The 21,875-nt window shown below is 39.7% G+C and overlaps 1 protein-coding gene across 1 annotated transcript in view; it reads right to left on the bottom strand.

Moving 5' to 3' along the window:
• The window catches only part of LOC132656584 (zinc finger protein 385B-like), a 71,708-nt gene extending 52,552 nt beyond the window's left edge, over positions 1–19,156 (bottom strand). Inside the window, exon 1 of the mRNA XM_060391716.1 lies at positions 17,979–19,156. Coding sequence (XP_060247699.1) covers positions 17,979–18,045 — 67 coding nt within the window. The 5' untranslated portion in view covers positions 18,046–19,156. The remainder of the gene's footprint in view (positions 1–17,978) is intronic.
• Between the last annotated feature and the right edge of the window lie 2,719 nt (positions 19,157–21,875).

Genomic DNA, 21,875 nt, shown 5'->3' with positions numbered 1-21,875 from the left:
GATCTTAAGTTATACTATAGAGCAACAGTTATAAAAACTGCATGGTACTGGCATAGAAACAGAATGGTGGATCAATGGAACCGAACAGAGGACCCAGAAATAAACCCACACACTTATGGACACCTGATCTTTGACAAAGACGCCAAAACCATACAATGGAAAAAAGATAGCATCTTCAACAAATGGTGCTGGTCTAACTGGATGTCTACATGTAGAAAAATGCAAACAGATCCATACTTATCACCCTGCACAAAACTGAAGTCCAAGTGGATCAAAGACCTCAACATAAAACCAGACACATTAAATCGGCTTGAAAAAAAAGTGGGAAATACCCTAGAACTCATTGGTACAGGGGAAAACTTCCTGAACAGAACACCAACAGCACAGGCTCTAAGAGCAACAGTCAATAAATGGGACCTCATGAAACTGAAAAGCTTCTGCAAAGCAAAGGACACCGTCATCAAAACAAAGCGACCACCTACAGATTGGGAAAGAATCTTCACCAACCCTTTATCTGACAGAGGACTCATATCCAGTATATATAAAGAACTAAAGAAGCTGAAAAGCAGCAAACACATGCTGGAGAGGTTGTGAAGAGGTTGTGGTGAAAGGTGAACCCTTCTCCACTGCTGGTGGGAATGTAAACTTGTACAATCTCTCTGGAAATCAATCTGGCGCTTTCTCAGACAACTAGGAATAGCGCTTCCTCAAGATCCAGCCATACCACTACTGGGCATATATCCAAAACAGGCTCAAGTACACAAAAAGGACATTTGCTCAACCATGTTTGTAGCAGCTTTATTTGTAATAGCCAGAAGCTGGAAACAACCCAGATGCCCCTCAACTGAAGAATGGATGCAGAAATTGTGGTACATCTACACAATGGAATATTACTCAGCAATGAAAAATAAGGAAATCATGAAATTCGCAGGTCAATGGTGGGATCTGGAAAGGATCATCCTGAGTGAGTTGTCCCAGAAGCAAAAAGACACACATGGTATATACTCACTCATATAGACATACAACATAGGACAAACCCACTAAAACCTGTGCATCTAAAGAAACTAAGCAAGAGAGAGGACCCTAACTAAAATGTCCAATCCCCATCCGGAAAGGCAAAGAGGATGGACATCAGAAGAAGAAGAAAACAGGAAACAACCTAGGAACCTACCACAGAGGGCCTCTGAAATCCTCTGCCCTTCAGACTATCAAAGCAGATGCTGAGCCTGATGGGCAAGTGTTGGGCAGAGTGAATGGAATTTTAGGTAAGAACTGGGAAATAGTAAGAGCTGGAGAGGACAGAGTCTCCACAAGGAGAGCAACAGAACAGGAAAATTTGAACACAGGGAACTTCCCAGAGACTCATACTCTAACCTAGGACTATTCATGGAGATAACCCAGAACCCCTGCACAGATGTAGCCCAGGGCAGTTCAGAGTCCAATTGGGTTACATAGTAATGTGAAGAGGGACTGCCTCTGACATAATCTGATTGGCCTGCTCTTTGATCACCTCCCTCTGGGGGGGAGCAGCCTTACCAGGCCATAGTAGAGGACAATGCAGCCACTTTTGATGTGAACTGACAGACTAAGATCAGAAAGGAGAGGAGAACCTCCCCTATTAGTGGACTTGGGGAGTGGCATGCAAGCAGAAGTAGGAGGGAGGGTGGGATTGGGAGGGGAGGAGGGAGGGGCTTATGGGGGGATGCAGAATGAATAAAGTGTAATTGATGAAAAATTTTAAAAAAAGGGAAAAAATAATTTAAGAACCTTAAATGACTTTCAAAAGTGGAGGAAAACATGGAGTTAGTCAATTGGCATGGAGTACGTCTCGCCCCTGGGGGCAATGGTCTCCTGAACCTACTCAGACCTCGGACACCACCACTGCTAGTTCTAGAACTGATGCAGGATGTTCCAACGAGGGGGTTAAGGCTTCTCATAATATTTCCTATAAGCCCACACCTGTTTGTCTATATCCCCCATTTTTATTCATTATTAGCCAGATAGAGCCAAGTAATTGTGGTGATGATACTTGCTTTTTTGCCCAATGGTGGAATGCTAGTAAATTTAGGTATGTCCTGGTTACTCGAATGCCTCACTGAGTGTCTGTGCCCGTTGATGCCCCTCACGCTATGACTCTCTTCAGACAGAAAAGGGATCTTGGAACTACAGCTGCCATTGTTACTACCATCTCATTGGCGGCTGTTGGAGCTACCACCGGGGCACTAGCCATGAGTCATACTGGGCAGACTGCTCAGACCCTGAATAATCATTTAGCCAATGTAGCTCATGCCTTAGTTGTACATAAAGGAATTAATGCTCAACTAAAAGGAAGCTTGATGGTGTTCAATCAGAGGATTGACCTCGTGCAGGAGCAAATTGATACCCTATGGCAAATCGCTCAACTTGGCTGTCAATGAAAATATGCTGGACTTTGAGTCACTAGCATATAACATGAGAATTTTCCTGTGCTGCAAATCTGTCTAAACAATTGTCTAGCTATATTTTAGGTAATTGGACTGGAGAATTCGATACTACGATGGAGCAGCTGAGAGTGGCCATTGTCACAGTAAATTCTACCAGAGTGGACGCAGGACTAGCCACAGGATTATCCTCATGGATTGCTGCAGCCATGAATCATCTGAAGGAATGGGCGGGCATGGGAGTGTTAGCAGGCCTTCTGGTGTTGGTCTCCTTGGTTTGCCTGTGGTATATGTGCAAGATTAGAGTCTCACAACAGTGTGATGCAGCCTTGATCATTCAGGCCTTTACAGGACATTCTCCCCAAGCATGGTTGGATACCATAAAAAGCTAAAATGTTACGCTCAGGATGCAAGGCTAAGCACTGCACTCAGGGTCAGCCGCTTTGGACCCAGAGAAGAGCATGTCTGGTTGCATGCGGGTTGATGCCCCAGGTCCCGCCTCTGAGTAAAAGGTATTGGACGGGTCTGATGCTCTTTGGGTGGATGACACCTAAATGAACATCGGTACAAAGTCCCAATTTATTTCTAATATCAGAGATCAGACCTCTACTCTTGCCTGATGCGTCTAAAACAAAAAGGGGGAACTGTAGAGAGCTGCAGAATGCTATGCCTTAAAGATGGAGCTGGTTTCTGCCTTCCACCTTCCCGATGGTGAGTGCTCTCTGTCACAAACAATTCCACATTTGGCTAAGGCTGAGGATCTGGCTTGCTTCCATGTATGTTGACCTATCTGCATTGCCCACGTGGCACGCCTGGGTTGGCTACCCAGAGGCTATTTAAGCTGTGGGCTGGCTTTCCCCAGGGTCTGAGGATTGTTCAAGGTTTCTGAATAAACTGCATTGAAAAAAAAAATTGGGTACAGAGCTACACAGAGAATTCTCAAGAGAGAAATCTCAAATGGCCAAGCGTGTAAAGAAATGTTCATCATTTTTAGCTCTCATTTAAATGCAAGTCAAAATGGCACTGAGATTTCATTTTATACCTGTTAAAATGGCTGAAAACTATAATACATATGAAAGCTCATACTGGAATTATATAGATCAAGGGGAATACTCCTCCAATGCTGGTGGGAGGACAAACTTGTACAGCCCCTTTGGAAATCAATATGATGGTTTTCTGAAAACTGGAAATCAACCTATGCTAAGACCCAGCTGCATCACTCCTGGGAATATACCCAAAGAATGCTCTATTTTACCACGAGGACACTTGCTCAACTATATTCATAGCAAGTCTATTCTTAATTTCTAGATAGTTAAAACAACCTCGATGTCCTTCAACCAAAAAAAAAAAATGGATAAAGAAAACATGATATATTTACACAATGGATATTAACCAGCTGTTAGAAACCTAACATTATGAAATTCCCAGGCAAATGGACAGAACTAGAAAAAAATAATCATGCGGAGTTAAGTAACCCAGACCCAGAAAGACGAACATGGTATGTACTCATTTATAAATGGATATTAGCTATAAAGTAAAGATAATCATTCTACAACCAGAGAGGCTAAAGAAAAAGAAGGAATCAAGGGTGGGGGGACATATAAATTTCCCTGCAGAGAGGAAATACAAGAGATATCATGGGTAGACTTGGAGTGGGTGGAGATGGAAAAAGGAGGAATCAGGTTGGGGGAAGATACAGGGGGGTGAATACTAGAACAGACAACTTGAATCTGGGGAATCTCAGGAAGAGCTAGAAACCTAGGGCAAGGGAAACTCCCAGGAATCTGAGGATGACCCTAGTTGAGACTCCTAGTCATGGAGGACAAGAGACTCTGCTTTAACAAAATCTGGCATTTCTGGAGGGCCTTTGAGCTCAGTACAGGTGACAAACTCCCTTTCTCAGCAGGGTTCCCTCTTTTCATGATCTGGGGAACCCCAGGTCCCCTAAGTGGAGTCAGATAGCCCTAAAGAAAGATTACAGGCCTGACCCTTTCCTGATAAGAAACCTATTTAGCAAGCACTTGGGGATTTTTTTTATTGTTTTTATATTTTTTATTTTAATTTTTATTAATTACACTTTATTCACTTTGTATCTCCCCATAGCCCCTTCCCTCCTTTTCTCCCAACCCCACCCTCTCTCCCCTCCCAACCCCACTCTCTCTCTTCCTTCTCCATGCATGCTCCTCCCCAAGTCCACTGATATAGGAGGTCTTCCTCTCCTTCCTTCTGATCCTAGTCTATCAGGTCTCATCAGGAGTGGCTGCATCAGGAGTGGCTGCATTGTCTTCCTCTGTGGCCTGGTAAGGCTGCTCCCCCCTCAGGGGGAGGTGATCAAAGAGCAGGCCAACTAGTTCATGTTAGAGACAGTCCGTGTTCCCATTACCATGGAACCTACTTGGACACTGAACTGCCATAGGCTACATCTGTGCAGGGGTTCTAGGTTATCTCCATGAATGGTCCTTGGTTGGAGTATCAGTCTCAGAAAAGACTCCTTTGCCCAGATATTTTGGTTTTGTTGATCTCCTTGTGTTGTTCTTGTCCTCTCCAGATCTTTCTTTCTCCCACTTCTTTCATAAATTTCCCTGAACTCTGCCTAAAGTTTGGCTATGAGCCTCAGAATCTGCTCTGATACCCTGCAGGGTAGAGCCTTTCAGACGCCCTCTGTGGAAGGCTCCTGACTTGTTCCCTGTTTTCTCCTTCTTCTGATGTCCATCCTCTTTGCCTTTCTGAATGGAGATTGAGCACTTTAGCCAGAGTCCTCCTTCTTGATTAGTTTGCACCTGGGAATTCTTAAAGATACTCAATGCTAGCATGATGTCTTGGTTATTTGGCTTTCAATCAATGCTCTTTAATTGTACCTTGAGATTCTCCTCCACCCATAGGATAATTAAGTACTGCTTTTCCCTTTTATGATAGGGCTGTTTTGTTATATGTAGATTAAGTATCACTGGAGCCCATACCCCAGCAAATCAAATGAGCCATCAGGAGCAAGACAGTAAGCAGCACTCTTGATGGCCTCTGCCTTATTTTTTGTCCAGTTTCCAGCCCTGCTTCCGTTCTTTTCTTGACTTCTCTCAGAAACAGAGTGTGACCAGAGAGTTGCAATCTGAAATGAAAACTTTACTCCCCATGTTGCTTTATTCATTCTGTTTTTATTAAAGCAATATAATCCATAATTAAGACAATATGGGATTTGGAAAGAGGATCTGTCAGACTTCTAATATCCTATGGGTAGAAACAATATATAGTGAGTTGACCTACCTCATACATTCAAAATGGTATCTGGGTGTGAACCAGAGTTGGGGTAGCTAAACCTACTGCCACTAGAACCATTCTTAAACCTCTGATTCAGATGAAAATGCCCAGAAAAAATAATCTAAGACAAGACCATACTCATACTCCAGCCCAACTGGAAAGGCCTTGGGGCAGCTTTTACTCCATCAATATCTGAGATCTTATAAAATCACTAATTTAAAATCTATTCTAATTCAGAGAACTGTGTTGGAACTTCTTTCTGGTGGTAAAAATGATAATGGATATATCATTTTAACAAAAAAAAATAGGGGAACTAAAATTAGGAAGGGAAAGAAAGAGAGTTAAAATATATTAGGGAAAGTTATATTATTTTGCAAATTTGTAGAACCCAAAAATAATCTATAATGGTGACAACAGTGAAAAGTTCAGTGACTGACTCCTTTTCTAGGGAAGCATAATGTAATAATACAGGGGTTTCTGCTCTTGGTTATCATCAGAAGTCTTACATCTGGCAACTTGTTTTGTATAGGTCTCTTTAGCTCATTTTAAAAGAGCCAGATCAATGCTATTCTGCTTGACAATCTACACAAGCAGTTACCAGAAACAAATACAAGGCCAAAGAGATATTTTTGTCTGCCTTAGATCCAATATCAAGTGTCTTTTTTTTTTAAATCAAGTACAGGTACTGCCTTCTAAGAGATATTTAGAGTCTGTAGTCTGCATACAGAGCTACGTTCATGCCCACTCTCTTCTGCCATCTGTTATTTTTCACTAATAGTAACACAAATTTGCCCAGATATATTTGCATTATTTGAAAAATGAACACTTACCAATTAAATTCAACAATAAAAGTGGCCCAGTGGGTGTAATGAAGCAATAAAAGCAATATTCTTTCTAAGTGTTGCCATCACAGTTTGAGATTCTAAATTGCTGCTGAGAAGCAATTTCTAAAACAATTACTTATGGGCAAATATATTAATAATATTCAAAGGCAGTCAAAGTTGAAAACAAAACCTATAAAAAATGGAAGTCTGGGGTGAAAATTGATATTCTCTCTAGGCACAGGTACCATGACTGGGTATGTATGTGCTAGTGTATTTTTATTGCTTATGATTTGAACCCTGATGATGGCTCTATTTAAAAGCTGTTATAAACATGTTTTTGAATAATTCTTTTCTTCATTTCTTTTAAATTAATATGTTAGTAAACTTAATTTGATTAGGGGAGCTAGAAATTCTTTATAGGTTAGCTAGAAGTAGTTTTTGGAAATACATTGTGTAAAGGGATTTGCCGAGGCCACTCACCATATGGTGAGGAGCCACATGTGTATAAAGCAATTAGTAAGATCATAAGTCCTAATTGCAGGATTATTACAAAAATCCTATTTTAAGTGATATATGACAAATTCTCTAGAATCTTCTGAAATAATATAGTACTGAAGTAAAAGTAGATATTGAGCAAAACTAACCTCTGTGGATCATCTTGTACTTCTCTAGTATTTCTCCATAAAAATACAAGCCTTTAAACAGAATATTCCACATCAACTTTTGTTATTCTGTTCTAGATGGCTTTATAGTCTTACAAGTTAGTTTATAAATTAAGATGCTTTCCACATAAATTTGTTATTCTGTCCTAGATTACTCATCTTAGCAGCTCATAAATGTCTGTGACATGTAGGCAACTCACTTTCTGAGAACAAGAGTCTCACAGATGCACATAAATACACAGATGCATGTGTGCGCACATACACTCAAACACACATACTCACAGAGAGAGAGAGAAAGAGAATAAAAACCTTCATGGTGGCAATTCATAAAGAAGGGCTTGTGAATTTTTAAAATTTTGAAATCTTCCTCAAAATATAAACTTTCCTTCCTTAGATTTAATCTTCCATACTGTCCATTTATGGTTTGAGTAAGAACGGTCCCCATAGACTCACAGGGAGTGGCATTATTGAGGATATAGCTTTGTGCTGTAGATGTGGCCTTCTTGGAGAAAGTGTGTCACTGGCCTTGAGCTTTGAGATTTCTTTTTTTTTTTTTTTTCATCATCATTTAGTATTTATTTCATGGTTATTTTATACTGGTCATGTTTCTTTTTAGCTTAATGTCAAATGTTTATAAAGTTCATAGTCTACTTCTACATTTCTTTTTTTTAATTTTTTTATTATTAGTTACATTTTATTAACTCTGTATCCCAGCTGTATCCCACTCCCTCATTCCCTCCCAGTCCCTCCCTCCCTCCCTCATCTCCTCCCTGAGCCTTTCCAAGTCCACTGATTGGGGAGGACCTCCTCCCCTTTCATCTGACCCTGTTTAATCAGGTATCTTCAGGATTGGCTGCAAAGTCCTCCTCTGTAGCCTAGCAGGACTCCTCCTCCCTTGGGGGATGGGGAGGTCAAAGAGCCTGCCATTGGGTTCCTGTCAGAAATAGTCCCTGTTCCCCTTACTATGGGAAACTAATTGGTTACTGAGCTACCACAGGCTACATCTGAGCAAAGGTTCTGGGTTATGTCCATACATGGTTCTTCGTGGAGAGTCAGTCTCAGAAAAGACTCCTGTGCCCAGATTTCAAAAGCCCAGAGACTCTTCCTGCTGCCTGCTGATTCAGATGTAGATCTCTCAGCTCCTTATCCAGCACCAAGTCTGCCTGTGTGCCACCATGCTTCCTGCCATGATAATGGACTAAACCTTTGAACCTGCAAGTTTCCCTCAATTAAATATTTTTTACAAGAATTGTGGTGTTCATGGTGTCTCTTCAAAGTAGTATCACCCTAAGACAATGAGATATATCTGACCTTAAAGAAATTGACAGTAATTATTTTACTTGTTGATTTAACAGTGAGTTATGTTCAATGCAGTATTACAATTTTTTACACAATGAGTTCCTTGAGACATTATTTTTTAGGTTATTTAATTAGTATTGGTATAATTAATTGCATACATGTAGGGTTATTGCTGACATGTTAAGACCATTTTGTGGGTCGAGACAAGAAGTCAGCATCAGGAGAACACTGCATCTGAGGAGCAGGACAACATTTCCCGTATTGCAACCAAGAGACTGAACTCTGGGCCCTAAAACAAGAGCGATCGTTTTTCCCAGGTGAGAGGAAACCCTCACGCTGTGCATGTGGGAATCAGTCGGGTCCACACTCAGGTTACCCAGCCACAACCCGGAAGAGATCCCAGGTTGTACAGGCACTAGGTCGCCAGACCAGAGCCACATGCCTGCATGTCTTCCCAGGGTGATCATTGGGCACAAAAACCGCCAGAGACTGGGAGTCTCAGTAGCAAGAAAACCCCACAAGGAAGGAAGGAAACGGTACTGACTTCGGTCACCCAGTCTTTCCCTGGAAAATGTCTCACAGACCAGCGGGTATGAGCCGCCATCACTGAACTGGGCTCTAGCCGCAGGCACAGACAGTTGCTGTGCACCCAGCTCTTCCACACAGAAAGAGCTGTGTGTCCCAGGGCAAGAGAGACTGGGAGTCGCTGTTAGGAGAAAACCACACAGGGAAGGAAGGAAACCATATTGACTTGGGTCACCTTGTCTTTCCCGGGAAAAAGTCTCGCAGACCAGCAGGTATGAGCCACAATCACTGAACTGGGCTCCAGCTGATAGCACAGACAGTTGCTGTGTGCCCAGCTCTTAGGCACAGGCAGAGCTGTGCACCCCAGGACACCAGAGACTGGGAGTCATTATCAGGAGAATTCCTCACAAGGAACAAAGCAAAGAGGACTGACTTAGGCCACCCAGTATATCCCTGGAAAAGGACCCGCAGACCTGCCCAATGCAGGGATGGGCTGTGCGCCAGATAACCTGCTGTTACCAGGAGAGCAGTACCCACCCACCACAGATTAACGCTTGGATACTGGGGCACAGAACCCCAACCTCAGACCTACAGAAGCTTGGAATCCCTGAAATCGACCCCCAGATACTGCTCCAAGGGGCAACCAGTTACCCCTAACAAAACTGACCAAACCACAGGACACACAGTTTACAGCAACAGCTCACTAAATTCACAGCAAGAAACCCAAAAGCAGGGCAGCTGTCTTCAGGACTTCTCCAGGTAAGAGGAGAGCCCTCTCAACTAACAAGGACTACAGTTAACACTCAGGTCTCTATCCCTGAGGTGAGCAGCAGCAACTCCTTAAAAACACCGGTGATCCAGTGACTATACCCAAAAAGCTGAGAAAACTTCCTTCAAGAAAAGTCATCTTCCTGCCAAGGGGATTCTTTCCACCACAGGATTCCAGGAACCACCAGAAACTAACTACAAACACCTAAGATAGCGCAATGGGTAGAAGCCAGCATAAAAGCTCAACCAACAAAAGACAGAGCAATATGGCATCTCCAGAACCCAGTTATCCAGGGGCAAGTAGCCCTGGACACCCCAGCATAATTGAAATTCAAGAAGATGACCTAACATCTATGCTCTTGAAGAGGATAACAGAGGAAACAAATAAAATCTGTAAAGACCTAGAGGAAGATAAACTCAAACAGATTATGGACATCCTTAAAGAAATAGAGGAATAGCCAAACTGTTTGTGGTCTTTGGAGAGGAAATGCTTAAATCACTGAAAGAAATAAAAGAAACAGGATTGTTCAAACAAACAGCTAAAAGAATTGATGGAAAAACAGGAAACTACAGTCAGACAGGTGAAGGAAATCAACAAAATGGCTCAAGATCTGAAAATAGAATTGAAAAAATTAAAGAAAACAAATATGGAGGAAATTGTGGAGAAAGAACTTAGGGAAGAAAACAGGAACTACAAAGGTTAGCATAACCAATAGACTACAAGAGATGGAAGAAAGAATCTCAGGTGTGGAAGATACAATGGAAGAAATAGATGTATCTGTCAAAGAAAATATTAAATCTAAAAAATTTCTGACTCAGACTGTCCAAGAAATTCAAGACAACATAAAAAGACAAAACCTAAGAATAATAGGAATAGAGGAAAAAGAAGATTCCCTACCCCAAGACCCAGAAAATATTTTCAACAAAATCATTGAAGAAAATTTCCCCAACTTAAAGGAGAGGCCAATAAGAATACAAGAGACCTACAGAGAACCCAGTAAATTAGACCAGAAAAGAAAATTCTCCTACCACATAAGAATTAAAACAGTAAGTATACAGGCCAAAGAAAAAAAATAAAAAAATCTGCAAGGGAAAAAGTCCAAGGAACGTATAATGGCAAACCCATTAGAATCAAACCTGTTTTCAACACAGACTATGAAAGCCAGAAGGGCCTGGTCAAATATCATGTAGACCCTAAGAGAACACAGACGGGAGCCCAAGCTACTATACCCAGCAAAAATCTCAGTCCTCATAGATGGAGAAAACAAGATATTCAATGACAAAAACAAATTTCAACAATACCTACACACAAATCAAGTGTTACAGAAGACACTAAAAGGGAAAATACAACCCAAAAACCTAGCTACTTTCAAGGAAACACAGGAAATAACCTCACTACAGTAAAACAAAAAGCAACCAAGCACACAACCTTATGACCAAAGCCAACATCAAAATCAAAGGATCTAACAGCCACTGGACATTAATCTCTCTCAACATCAATGGACTCAATTCCCAAATAAAAAGACACAGACTAACAAAATGGATGCATAAACAAGACCCAGCAATCTGTTGCATACAAGAAACACACCTAAGTCACAAAGATAGATATTACCTGAGGGAAAAGGGTTGGAAGTCTGCTTTCTAAGCAAATGGACCCAAGAAGCAAGAAGGTATAGCCATTCTAATATCTGATAAAATAGACTGTCAACCAAAATTATTAAAAAGAGATGGGGAAGGACACTGCATACTCATCAAGGGAAAATTCCACCAGGAAGACAACACAATCCTGAACATCTATGCCCCAAATACAAGGGCACCCACATTTGTTAAAGAAACATTGATAAAATTTAAACCACACATAGATTCCCACACATTAATAGTGGGAGACCTCAACACCCCACTCTCAACAAAGGACAGGTCAACAAAACAGAAATTAAACAAAGAAACAATGTCTCTGACAGAGGTCATGAATGAAATGGACCTAACAGACATTTACAAAACTTTAAACCCAAACACAAAAGAATTTACTTTCTCCTCAGCACCTCAAAGAACCTTCTTCAAAATAGACCATATAGTTGGTAACAAAGCTAGCCTCAACAGATACAAGAAGATTGAAATAATCCATTGTATCCTGTCTGATCACCATGGAATAAAGCTGACCCTCAACAACAACAGAAATGACAAAGAGCCTACACACTTATAAAAACTGAACAACTTGCTACTAAATGACAGCTGGGTCAGGGAAGAATTAAAGAAAAAAATTGAAGTATTCCTAGAACTCAATGAAAATAAAGACACAGCATACACAAAATTGTGGGACACATGAAAGCAGTGCTAAGAAGAAAGTTGATAGCACTAAGTGCCTTCAAGAAGAAATTCAACAGAGCTCATTCAAGCAACTTAATGGCTCACCTGAAAAACCCTAGAAAATGAAAAAGCAGACACAACAAAAAGGAGTATAATAGGCTGAAAATAATCAAACTCAGGGCTGAAATGAATCAATTAGAAACAAATAAAACAATTCAAAGAATCAATGAATCCAAGAGCTGATTCTTTGAGAAAAATCAATAAGATAGACAAACCCTTAGCCAAGCTAACTAAAAGGCAGAGAGACACCATCCAAATCAACAAAATCAGAATGAAAATGGGGACATAACTACAGACACTGAGGAAATCCAAACAATTATTAGGACTGACTTCAAAAAACTGTATGCCACAAAATTTGAAAATCTAAATGAAATGGACAATTTTCTTGATTGATTTGACTTGCCAAAGCTGAATCAGGACCAGGTAAATCAATTAAATAAGTCTATATCCCCCAAGGAAGTAGAAGTGGTCATTGAAAGTCTCCCATCCAAAAAAAAGCCCAGGACGAGATGGTTTCAGTGCAGAATTCTACCAGACCTTCAAAGAAGAGCTAACACCAGCTCTCTTCAAACTATTCCACAAAATAGAAACAGAAGGAATCTAACCAAACTCATTCTATGAAGCCACAGTCACCTTGGTACCTAAACCACACAAACACCCAACAAAGAAAGAGAATTTCAGGCCAATCTCCCTTATGAACATTGACGCAAAAACACTCAACAAAATACTTGCAAACCAAATACGAGAACACATCAAAGATATCATCTACTATGACCAAGTAAGCTTCATCCCAGGTATGCATGGTTGGTAAAATATAAAGAAATCCATCAATGTTATCCACCATATTAACAAACTGAAAGAAAAAAAAACACATGATAATATCCATAGATGCTGAAAAATTACTTGACAAAATCCAACATCTATTCGTGTTTAAAGTATGGGAGAGATCAGGGATAAAGGCACATATCTAAAGATGGTAAAGGCAATACACAGCAACCACATAGCCAACATCAAACTAAAAGGAGAGAAACTTAAAGCAATCCCACTGAAATCAGGGACAAGGCTGTCCACTCTCTCTATATCTCTTCAAAATAGTTTTAGAAGTCCTGGCAAAAGCAATAAGACAGTTGAAGCAGATCAAGGGGATACATATTGGAAAGGAAGAAGTCAAATTATCACTATTTGCAGATGATATGATATTATACATGAGTGAACCCAAACACTCTACCAGAGAACTCCAACAGCTGATAAACACCTTCAGCAAAGTGGCTGGATACAAAATAACTCAAAAAAATCAGTAGCCCTCCTGTATACAAAGGACAAAAGGGCCAAGAATGAAATTAGGGAAACAACACCCTTCATAATAGCCACAAATGACATAAAGTTCCTTGGAGTAACCCTAACCAAGCAAGTCAAAGACTTGTATGAAAAAAATTTCAAGTCTCTGAAGAAAGAATTAGGAGAAGATATCAGAAGATGGAAAGATCTCCCATGCTCATGGCTTGGCAGGATTAACAGAGTAAAAATGGCCATCTACAGATTCAATGCAATTCCCATCAAATTGCCAACACAACTCTTTACAAACCTGTAAAGAAAATTCTCAACTTCATATGGAATAACAAGAAACCCAGAATTGCTAAAACAATCCTCTACAATAAAAGATCTTCTGGAGTAATCTCCATCCCTGATTTTAAGTTGTACTATAGAGCAACAGTTATAAAAACTGCATGGTACTGGCATAGAAACAGAATAGTGGATCAATGGAACCGTACAGAGGACACAAAAATACACCCACAAACTTATGGACACCTGATCTTTGACAACGATGCCAAACCATATAATGGAGAAAAGATAGCATCTTCAACAAATGGTGTTGGCCTAACTGGCTGTCTACATGTAGAAAAATGAAAATAGATCCATACTTATCACCCCACACAAAACTGAAGTCCAAGTGGATCAAAGACCTCAACATAAAACAACACACATTAAATCGGTTAGAAAAAAAAAAGTGGGGAATACCCTTGAACTCATTGGCACAGGACACAACTTCCTGAATAGAACATCAACAGCACAGGCTCTAAGAGCAACAATCAATAAATGAGACTTCGTGAAACTGAAGAGCCTCTGTAAAGCAAAGGACACCATCATCAAAACAAAACGACTGCCTACAGATGAAAAAAGAATCTTCACCAACCCTTTATCTGACAGAGGACTAATATCCAGTATATATAAAGAGCTAAAGAAGCTGAAAAACAGCAAGCCAAGTAATCCAATTAAAAAAATGGAGAACAGAGCTAAACAGAGAACTCTCTGTGGAGGAATATGGAATGGCAGAGAAACAGGAAAAGAAATGCTCAACCTCATTCGCCATTAAGAAAATGCAAATCAAAACAACCCTGAGATTTCACCTACACCCATCAGAATGGCCAAGATGAAAAACTCAAGTGACAACACATGCTCTAGAGTTTGTGGAGAAAAGGGAACCTTCCTCCACTGCTGATGGGAATGCAAACTCGTACAACCACCCTGGAAATCAATATGGCACTTTCTCAGACAACTAGGAATAGTGTTTCCTCGAGATCCTGCCATACCCCTTCTAAGCATATATCCAAAAGAGATTCAAGTACACAATAAGGACATTTGCTCAACCTTGTTTGTAGCAGCTTTATTTGTAACAGCCAGAAGCTGGAAACAGCCCAGATGCCCCTCAAATGAAGAATGGATGCAGAAATTGTGGTATATCTACACAATGGAGTGTTACTCTGCAATGAAAAATAAGGAAATCATGAAATTTGCAGGTACATGGTGAGACCTGGAAAGGATCGTCCTGAGTAAGCTGTCCAGAAGCAGAAAGACACACACGGTATATACTCACTCATATAGATATACAACATAGGATAAACCTATTAAAATCTGTACATCTAAAGAAACTAATTAAGAGAGAAGATCCTGACTAAAATGCTTAATCCCCATCTCAAAAGGCAAAGAGGATGGACATCAGAAAAAGAAGAAAACAACAACAACAACAAAAATCTAGAAACCTGCCACAGATGCTTTCTGAAAGCCTCTGCCCTGCAGACTATCAAAGCAGATGCTGAGACTATGGCCCACTGTTGGGCAGAGTGCATGGAATCTTATGTAAGAAGTGGGAAATAGTAAGATTTGGAGAGGACAGGAACTCCACAAGGAGAGCAACAGAACAAGAAAATTTGAACACAGGGGTCTTTCCTGAGACTCATACTCCAACCAAGGACTATTTATGGAGATAACCTAGAATCCCTGCACAGATGTAGTCCATGGCAGTTTAGTGTCCAAGTGGGTTAAATATTAATGGGAAGAGGGATTGCCTCTGACATAATCTGATTGGCCTGCTCTTTGATCTGCTACCTCTGAGTGGGGAGCAGCCTTACCAGGCCACAGAAGATGACAGTGCAGCTACTCCTGATGGGATCTGATAGACTAAGATCAGAGGGAAGGAGAGGAGGACCTCTCTTATCAGTGGACTTGGGGATGGGCATGTGTGAAGACAGGGGAGGGAGGGTGGGATTGGGTGGAGAGAAGGGAGGGGTTTATGGGGGGATATAAAGTCAATAAAGTGTAATTAATAAAATTAAATTAAATTAAAAAAAGATCATTTTGTGTAATAAATACTAAGAGGTATTCTTCAAGTTTATTGTTTATAGAATTCATTCAAGTAGAAAACATAGACAACATGAGTACTTTCTTTTAATTAAGCTCTACTATGCTTTACCTTAAAACTTTTAGAGTAATTTTTCAAATAAATAATAAAAAACTAATGATTATTTATTTTGAAAAGAAAATGATTAAAATAAAAAGTAACATTAAAATATTTCAGTGAATGTCTAAAATGATACAGACATTTTCAATTCAGGGAGTTAAAATATTATACCTTTTGAGAAACACAAGACAATGTGCTGGTATTTTATTACAGATATTTTTTACACTAGCCCTTATGTGTCTAAAACTGAAATAAATCAGTAGGGATTTCAAACTCCATCTTCTAGTCAAGAACTTTCCCTAGTCTATCATAGACAGAACCTGCGTGAGGATAATATGGTCAAAATATAATTTCCTCTGCCCAGCTATTTTGAAATACCTTTACTAGATCTAATTGTCCATCTCAGTTCAGCTGAGCCTGTCAGTCACAGTGCCCTGTCCCTGGCCTGGAACGCAGGATAGGGACATGACTCCAGGACAAATCCATGGTTATCCTTAAAGTATTTGATGTCATGAGCCGTTAGAGAAGTGCAATTGAAATCATGATGTGATTTCTGGAACATTAGTGAAATGGTTGAATTTGAAATAAAACACCAACAATGGTAAATACTCACAATGATGTTCAGCAATTAAAGATCTATCCATTATTGATGAAACATAAAATTACGCGTTATATTTGGAATACTGTGCAGGTTCTTGTAAAATCTAGAATTGCCTTACAATCATACAGCTCCTGGGTACTTGTTTCAGATTAATTAAAAACAAATATTCATGAAAAAAACCTGTTCATGAATGTTTTTGTAGCCTGTATGTACAATCAAGCAAGACAGCGAAAGTCTTAAGTACTGCTCAACAGGTGAACAAATATGTAAATGTGGCAACTGTCTCAGAAAAAAAGGAATCATCTGAGGCTCAGCACCTTAGAAGGATCCCAAGAACATTTCCTGAGTTCAAGCCTCTGCTAAAGGAAACACCCATCTGTTTTGGTTCTCTTCATATTTCACTTTGGAAATATTACAAGACAAGCCATGTTATCCATCCTGACTGATAGTGGCAGCTGTTCTCACACTATACCAAGGCAGCATCTAGGCCGGATTGACAGGAGATAGCTTCATCTGTCCTTCCATTTCTGGCACAGACAGAATAAGCAATATAGTTCACTCATGACTTTTTCACATCTGGTCCAAACAGAAGACAGGTTGTAATGTGCTGGGCATCATGTATCTTCCACAAACTAAACTTTGTTTGTGAAGAAAGGCTACTGCCCTCTTGGCCTTCAGCGTCATTGAAGGGCTCGGTCCCTGAGATTATAAAAGTAGAAACATTGTGGGAGACAGCCATACTATGAAAAACTGGGAGAATCTCTTGAGAGCACTTCACTGTGCATGAGACTCTATATCTCACACAGTCCCAACTGTGGGTGGTTAGAGGTGTACTCTGGGGGTCTTGCTGACCTCTAGCTCTACATTTCACTTTCTAACAGGATTTATCAAAGAAGAAATATTTCAAAATTAGGAGAAGCCCAGTGGCAGCAAGATACACATTCCAGGTGAGAGTGGACAACTGATCAGATAACATCCTTTTTTGTCTTTCAACCACCCTAAAGCACTTTGCCTTGAGTTACACTTTGTTATTGGTTTCTTATCAAAACATAAACTACCTCAATTGAAAAAAAACTGTGCATAGTGTGGAGGGCTTTGCTATTTCAATAATGCATATAATGTGAAATGTTTATTTTTATTTTTTAAACTTTCAACTTTATTTAGTTGTTCATTTGTTAGATGTGTATCATTTTATTTTATTTTTTAATTAAATTTTTTATGTTTTTAACATTAGTTACAGTTTATTAACTTTGTATCCCAGCTGTATTCTGCTCACTCATTTTTCTCCCAATCCCACCCTCCCTCCCTCATGAAATGTTTAAATCAAGTTAATTGAATCTATTCTCTTGCTACAGCTTATGCAGGGTCCCCCTCAGCTTTGTGTGTTTCAAAATTCCTTCTTTGGGGAAGTTGTAAAACCTTTAGGAGGATGTACCTCACTGGAAGAAGGGAATCATGGAGGAGGGGTCTAAAGTATTTTAAGCCAGCCCTGCTTTTTTTCTTCGTCTTTTTCCTTACCTGCACAGATATGAGCAAGCCACCTCATATTTCTGCTGCCACAATAATGGCCACTCCTTGTTGCCATGTCTTGTCTACCATGATGGCTTGAATCCCACAACACATGAGCACATAAAAAATCCTCTTACTTTGAGCTTGCTTTCTTTTCTTTGTTTCATTCTTTTTCCTTCTTTCCTTCTTTCCTTCTTCCTTTTTTCTTTTTACTTCTCTTTCATGTGTGTGTGTTCCATGCTTGCTTTATACATGTTTGTAGGTACATAATGCATAACCAGAGGAAAGAATTGGTTGAAATCTATCACTCTGTTCCTTCTGAGTATCTGCCTTGATACTGAATTTAGAGCTGACCATTCCTACAGCTAAGATGTCTGATCAATTCCTTTGATCCACCAGTCTGTTTCTATGCCAGTACCATACAGTTTTTAATATTGTTGCTTTATAGTACAGCTTGAGATCAGGGATGGAGATACCTCCTGAAGATCTTTTACTGTAGAGGATTGTTTTAGCAATTCTAGGTTGCTTGTTATTCCATATGAAGGTGACAATTTTTCTTTCCAGGTCTGTAAAAAATTCTGTTGGTAATTTGAGGGGAATGGCATTGAATCTGTAGATTGTTTTTGGTAAGATGGTCATTTTTACTATGTTAATCCTGCCAAGCCATGAGCATGGGAGAGCTTTCCATCTTCTCATATCTTCTTCTAATTCTTTCTTCAGAGAAGTGAAATTTTTTTCATACAAGTCTTTGACTTGCTTGTTTAGGTTCACACCAAGGTACTTTATGTCCTTTGTGGCTATTGTGAAGGGTGTTGTTTCCCTAATTTCTTTCTCAGTCCTTTTGTCTTTTGTATACAGGAGGGCTATTGATTTTTTTAAGTTAATTTTGTATCCAGCCACTTTACTTAAGGTGTTAATCAGCTGTAGGAGTTCCCTGGTAGAATTTTTGGGGTCACTCAGGTATACTATCATATCATCTGCAAACAGTGATACTTTGACTTCTTCCTTTCTAATTTGTATCTCCTTGGTCTGCTTCAATTGTCTTATTGCTCTACCAAGGACTTCAAGAAAGATGTTGAAGAGATATGGAGAGAGTAGACAGCCTTGTCTTGTCCCTGATTTCAGTGGGAATGATTTAAGTTTTCATTGAATAGTGGGATCTGGAAAAGATCATCCTGAGTGAGCGATCCCTGAAACAGAAAAATGCACACGGTATATACTCACTCATATAGACATATAATATAGGATAAACCTACTAAAATCTGTACACCTAAAGAAACTAATGAAGAGGGGTGACTCTTGTTAAATGCCCAATTCCTATCCAGAAAGTCAAAGAGGATGGACATCAGAAGAAGGAGAAAAGAGAGAACAAGTCAGGAGCCTGACACAGAGGACCTCTGAAAGGCTCTGCCCTTCACACTATCAATGCAGATGCTGAGACTTATGGGCAAACTTTGGGCAGAGTGCAAGGAATCTCAGGAAAGAAGTGGGAAACAGTAAGATCTGGAGAGGACAATAATTCCACAAAAAGAGCAACAGAACCAAAAAATCTGATCACAGGGGTCTTTCCTGAGACTGATACTCCAACCAAGGACTATGCATGGAGATAACCTAAGACCCCTGCACAGATGTAGCCCATGGCAGTTCAGTATCCAAGTGGGTTCCATTGTAATAGGAAAAGGGACTGTCTCTGACATGAACTGATTGGCCTGCTCTTTAATTACCTCTCCCTGAGGGGAAGTAGCATTACCAGGCCACAGAAGAAGACAATGCAGCCACTCCTGATGAGACCTAATTGACTAGGATCAGAAGGAAGGAAAGGAAGACCTTCCCTATCAGTGGACTTGGGGAGGGGCATGCATGCAGAGGGTGGAGGAAGGGAGGGATTGCAATGAGAGGAGAGAGGGAACCACAGGGGGGATACAGATTAAATAAAGTGTAATTAATAAAGAATTAAAAAAAAAGATGTCTGATTAATGGCTGATTATCCTTTCTTTACACCCCAAACTAGAGTAACAAGCCTGTGAGGCCATGCTTGACACTATTGTGGTTGCCGGGGGGGGGGTATGAACTCATATCCTTAATGGTTTGGTTTTTTTGTTTGTTTGTTTGTTTGTTTTGTATTGGTCAAAGCAAGAAGAAAAGTAACTAAAACATCATGCCAACATTTGTTATTGTTTTAATTCAAACTCTCATCTTGTAGTCCTTTAGAATGTATGGTATGTTATGGTTACCTATAGTCACCCCACTGTAAAGTTCATCACAAATTCTTGCTCTGATATCACTGTAATTTGCATATCACTTTCCTCTAATCTCTCTGCCTCTGGTCACCATACTTTCAATTTCTAAATTGAGTGATTTAGTTTTCACATATGACTGAAGTCACTCAGGACTGTCTTTCTATTCCTGTTTTGTTTTTCTTATGGTGACAGCCTCTATCTCTCACTATTTACAAAACTCAGTGCAAAATTTATTAAAGATTTAAATGTAAGATTTGAAACAATGGCTGTATGAGGAGGAGTACTTCAGGACAGTGAGAGAAAGATGTTTTGATAAGATCCCAGAGGCACAGGACTTAGGCATTGCAAAGACAGACAAATTGAATTAGGTTCAGCTTAAAAGAATTTACACACCAAAGGAAACCTACTGGGAATAAAACAAGAAACTGTGGGCTAGGAGAATGACTAGCAAAACTCATAACTGACCAAGGCCTAATACACAGATCATGTTATCACAAAACTCAACAGTAAAAATGCAAAATAATCATATTTTAAAATGCATAGCTATAGACTTATTCTATTTTTTTTTCAAATAAAAACTTACAAATGTGCAGTAGGTACATGAAACAAAATACATAGTTATCAGGAACTATCAGGGAAATGCAAATTAATACCACAATGAAATCATTCTAGTGAGAATGGCCATTACCAGAAAGATCAAAGACAACAACCGTTGGTTAAGATAAGGGAAAGAAAGGCTACTGGCACATTGTTAGAAAGAATGTAATGCAGCACAGCTATTACTACAATGAGAAGAGATGTAGAAGTTCTTAGAAAGTGCTTTTGTTTATTTTTTTATTCCTATTGTTATTTCTGTGTTACATATTAACTGAAGGTAATATACAGGGTAGGAACAACTTATTTACACTGAGGTTGTGGTTCATTTAAGAACTGTCCTCTCCTACATCTTCACAAATATAAATTGAACATTATCTATCTACTCTCCTTTCACAAATTTCACAGAGATTGATCTTTACAGGACAACTCCCCAGTTAGTACATCCTCCACAGCTTAGATCTCTTTTGCTGTTTCTGAAAATTCCAGGTTTTTTTTTTTCTTTGTTGTTTGCTCCTGTGAAACAGTGAGAGATTTTGTAAAACCCAGTCCTAAATGTGGTGTTTTCACCAAACCCCTGTTGTCAAGGCTCAGGAACATAAGGGTCCTTCTACCCCAATTCTATCTCCTGGTTTAGCATTTCTAAACAGTGTTATGGGATGCTCTATAAGAAGGCTCAATAAAGTCTCTCCTTCACCACAGAAGCATGTGTCTCACACTAAACTGTGTGGATAAGGACAGGACCAGGACTTAGAATGCCTGTGACACAGGACAGCTTTCTAATATTTGCCACTGAACAGGGACTGATCAATGATTTCAAATCACGTAATCTGGCAAAACTGAAGGAAAGAGTTGAATTACAACCCTAACCGCTGCAATGCTTCCTGTGAACTAGCTCACAGCCTTATAACACCTTTTAAAGTATTGGGGCATGTTGGGGTCTGGTTTGCTAATGCATACTGCCAAGGCATAGAGCTGTTTATAGAGTTTAAGGTCATTCTCACATCATGAGACAGTAAATGTTAAACATCTCTTTAGCCACATGGACACATAAAAAATGCCACTATAGTGG

The sequence above is a fragment of the Meriones unguiculatus genome, chromosome 9 (genome assembly GCF_030254825.1).
Source record: "Meriones unguiculatus strain TT.TT164.6M chromosome 9, Bangor_MerUng_6.1, whole genome shotgun sequence".
In the NCBI taxonomy this organism is placed as follows: Eukaryota; Metazoa; Chordata; class Mammalia; order Rodentia; family Muridae; genus Meriones; species Meriones unguiculatus.
This window is presented reverse-complemented; position numbering and strand designations above follow the sequence as displayed.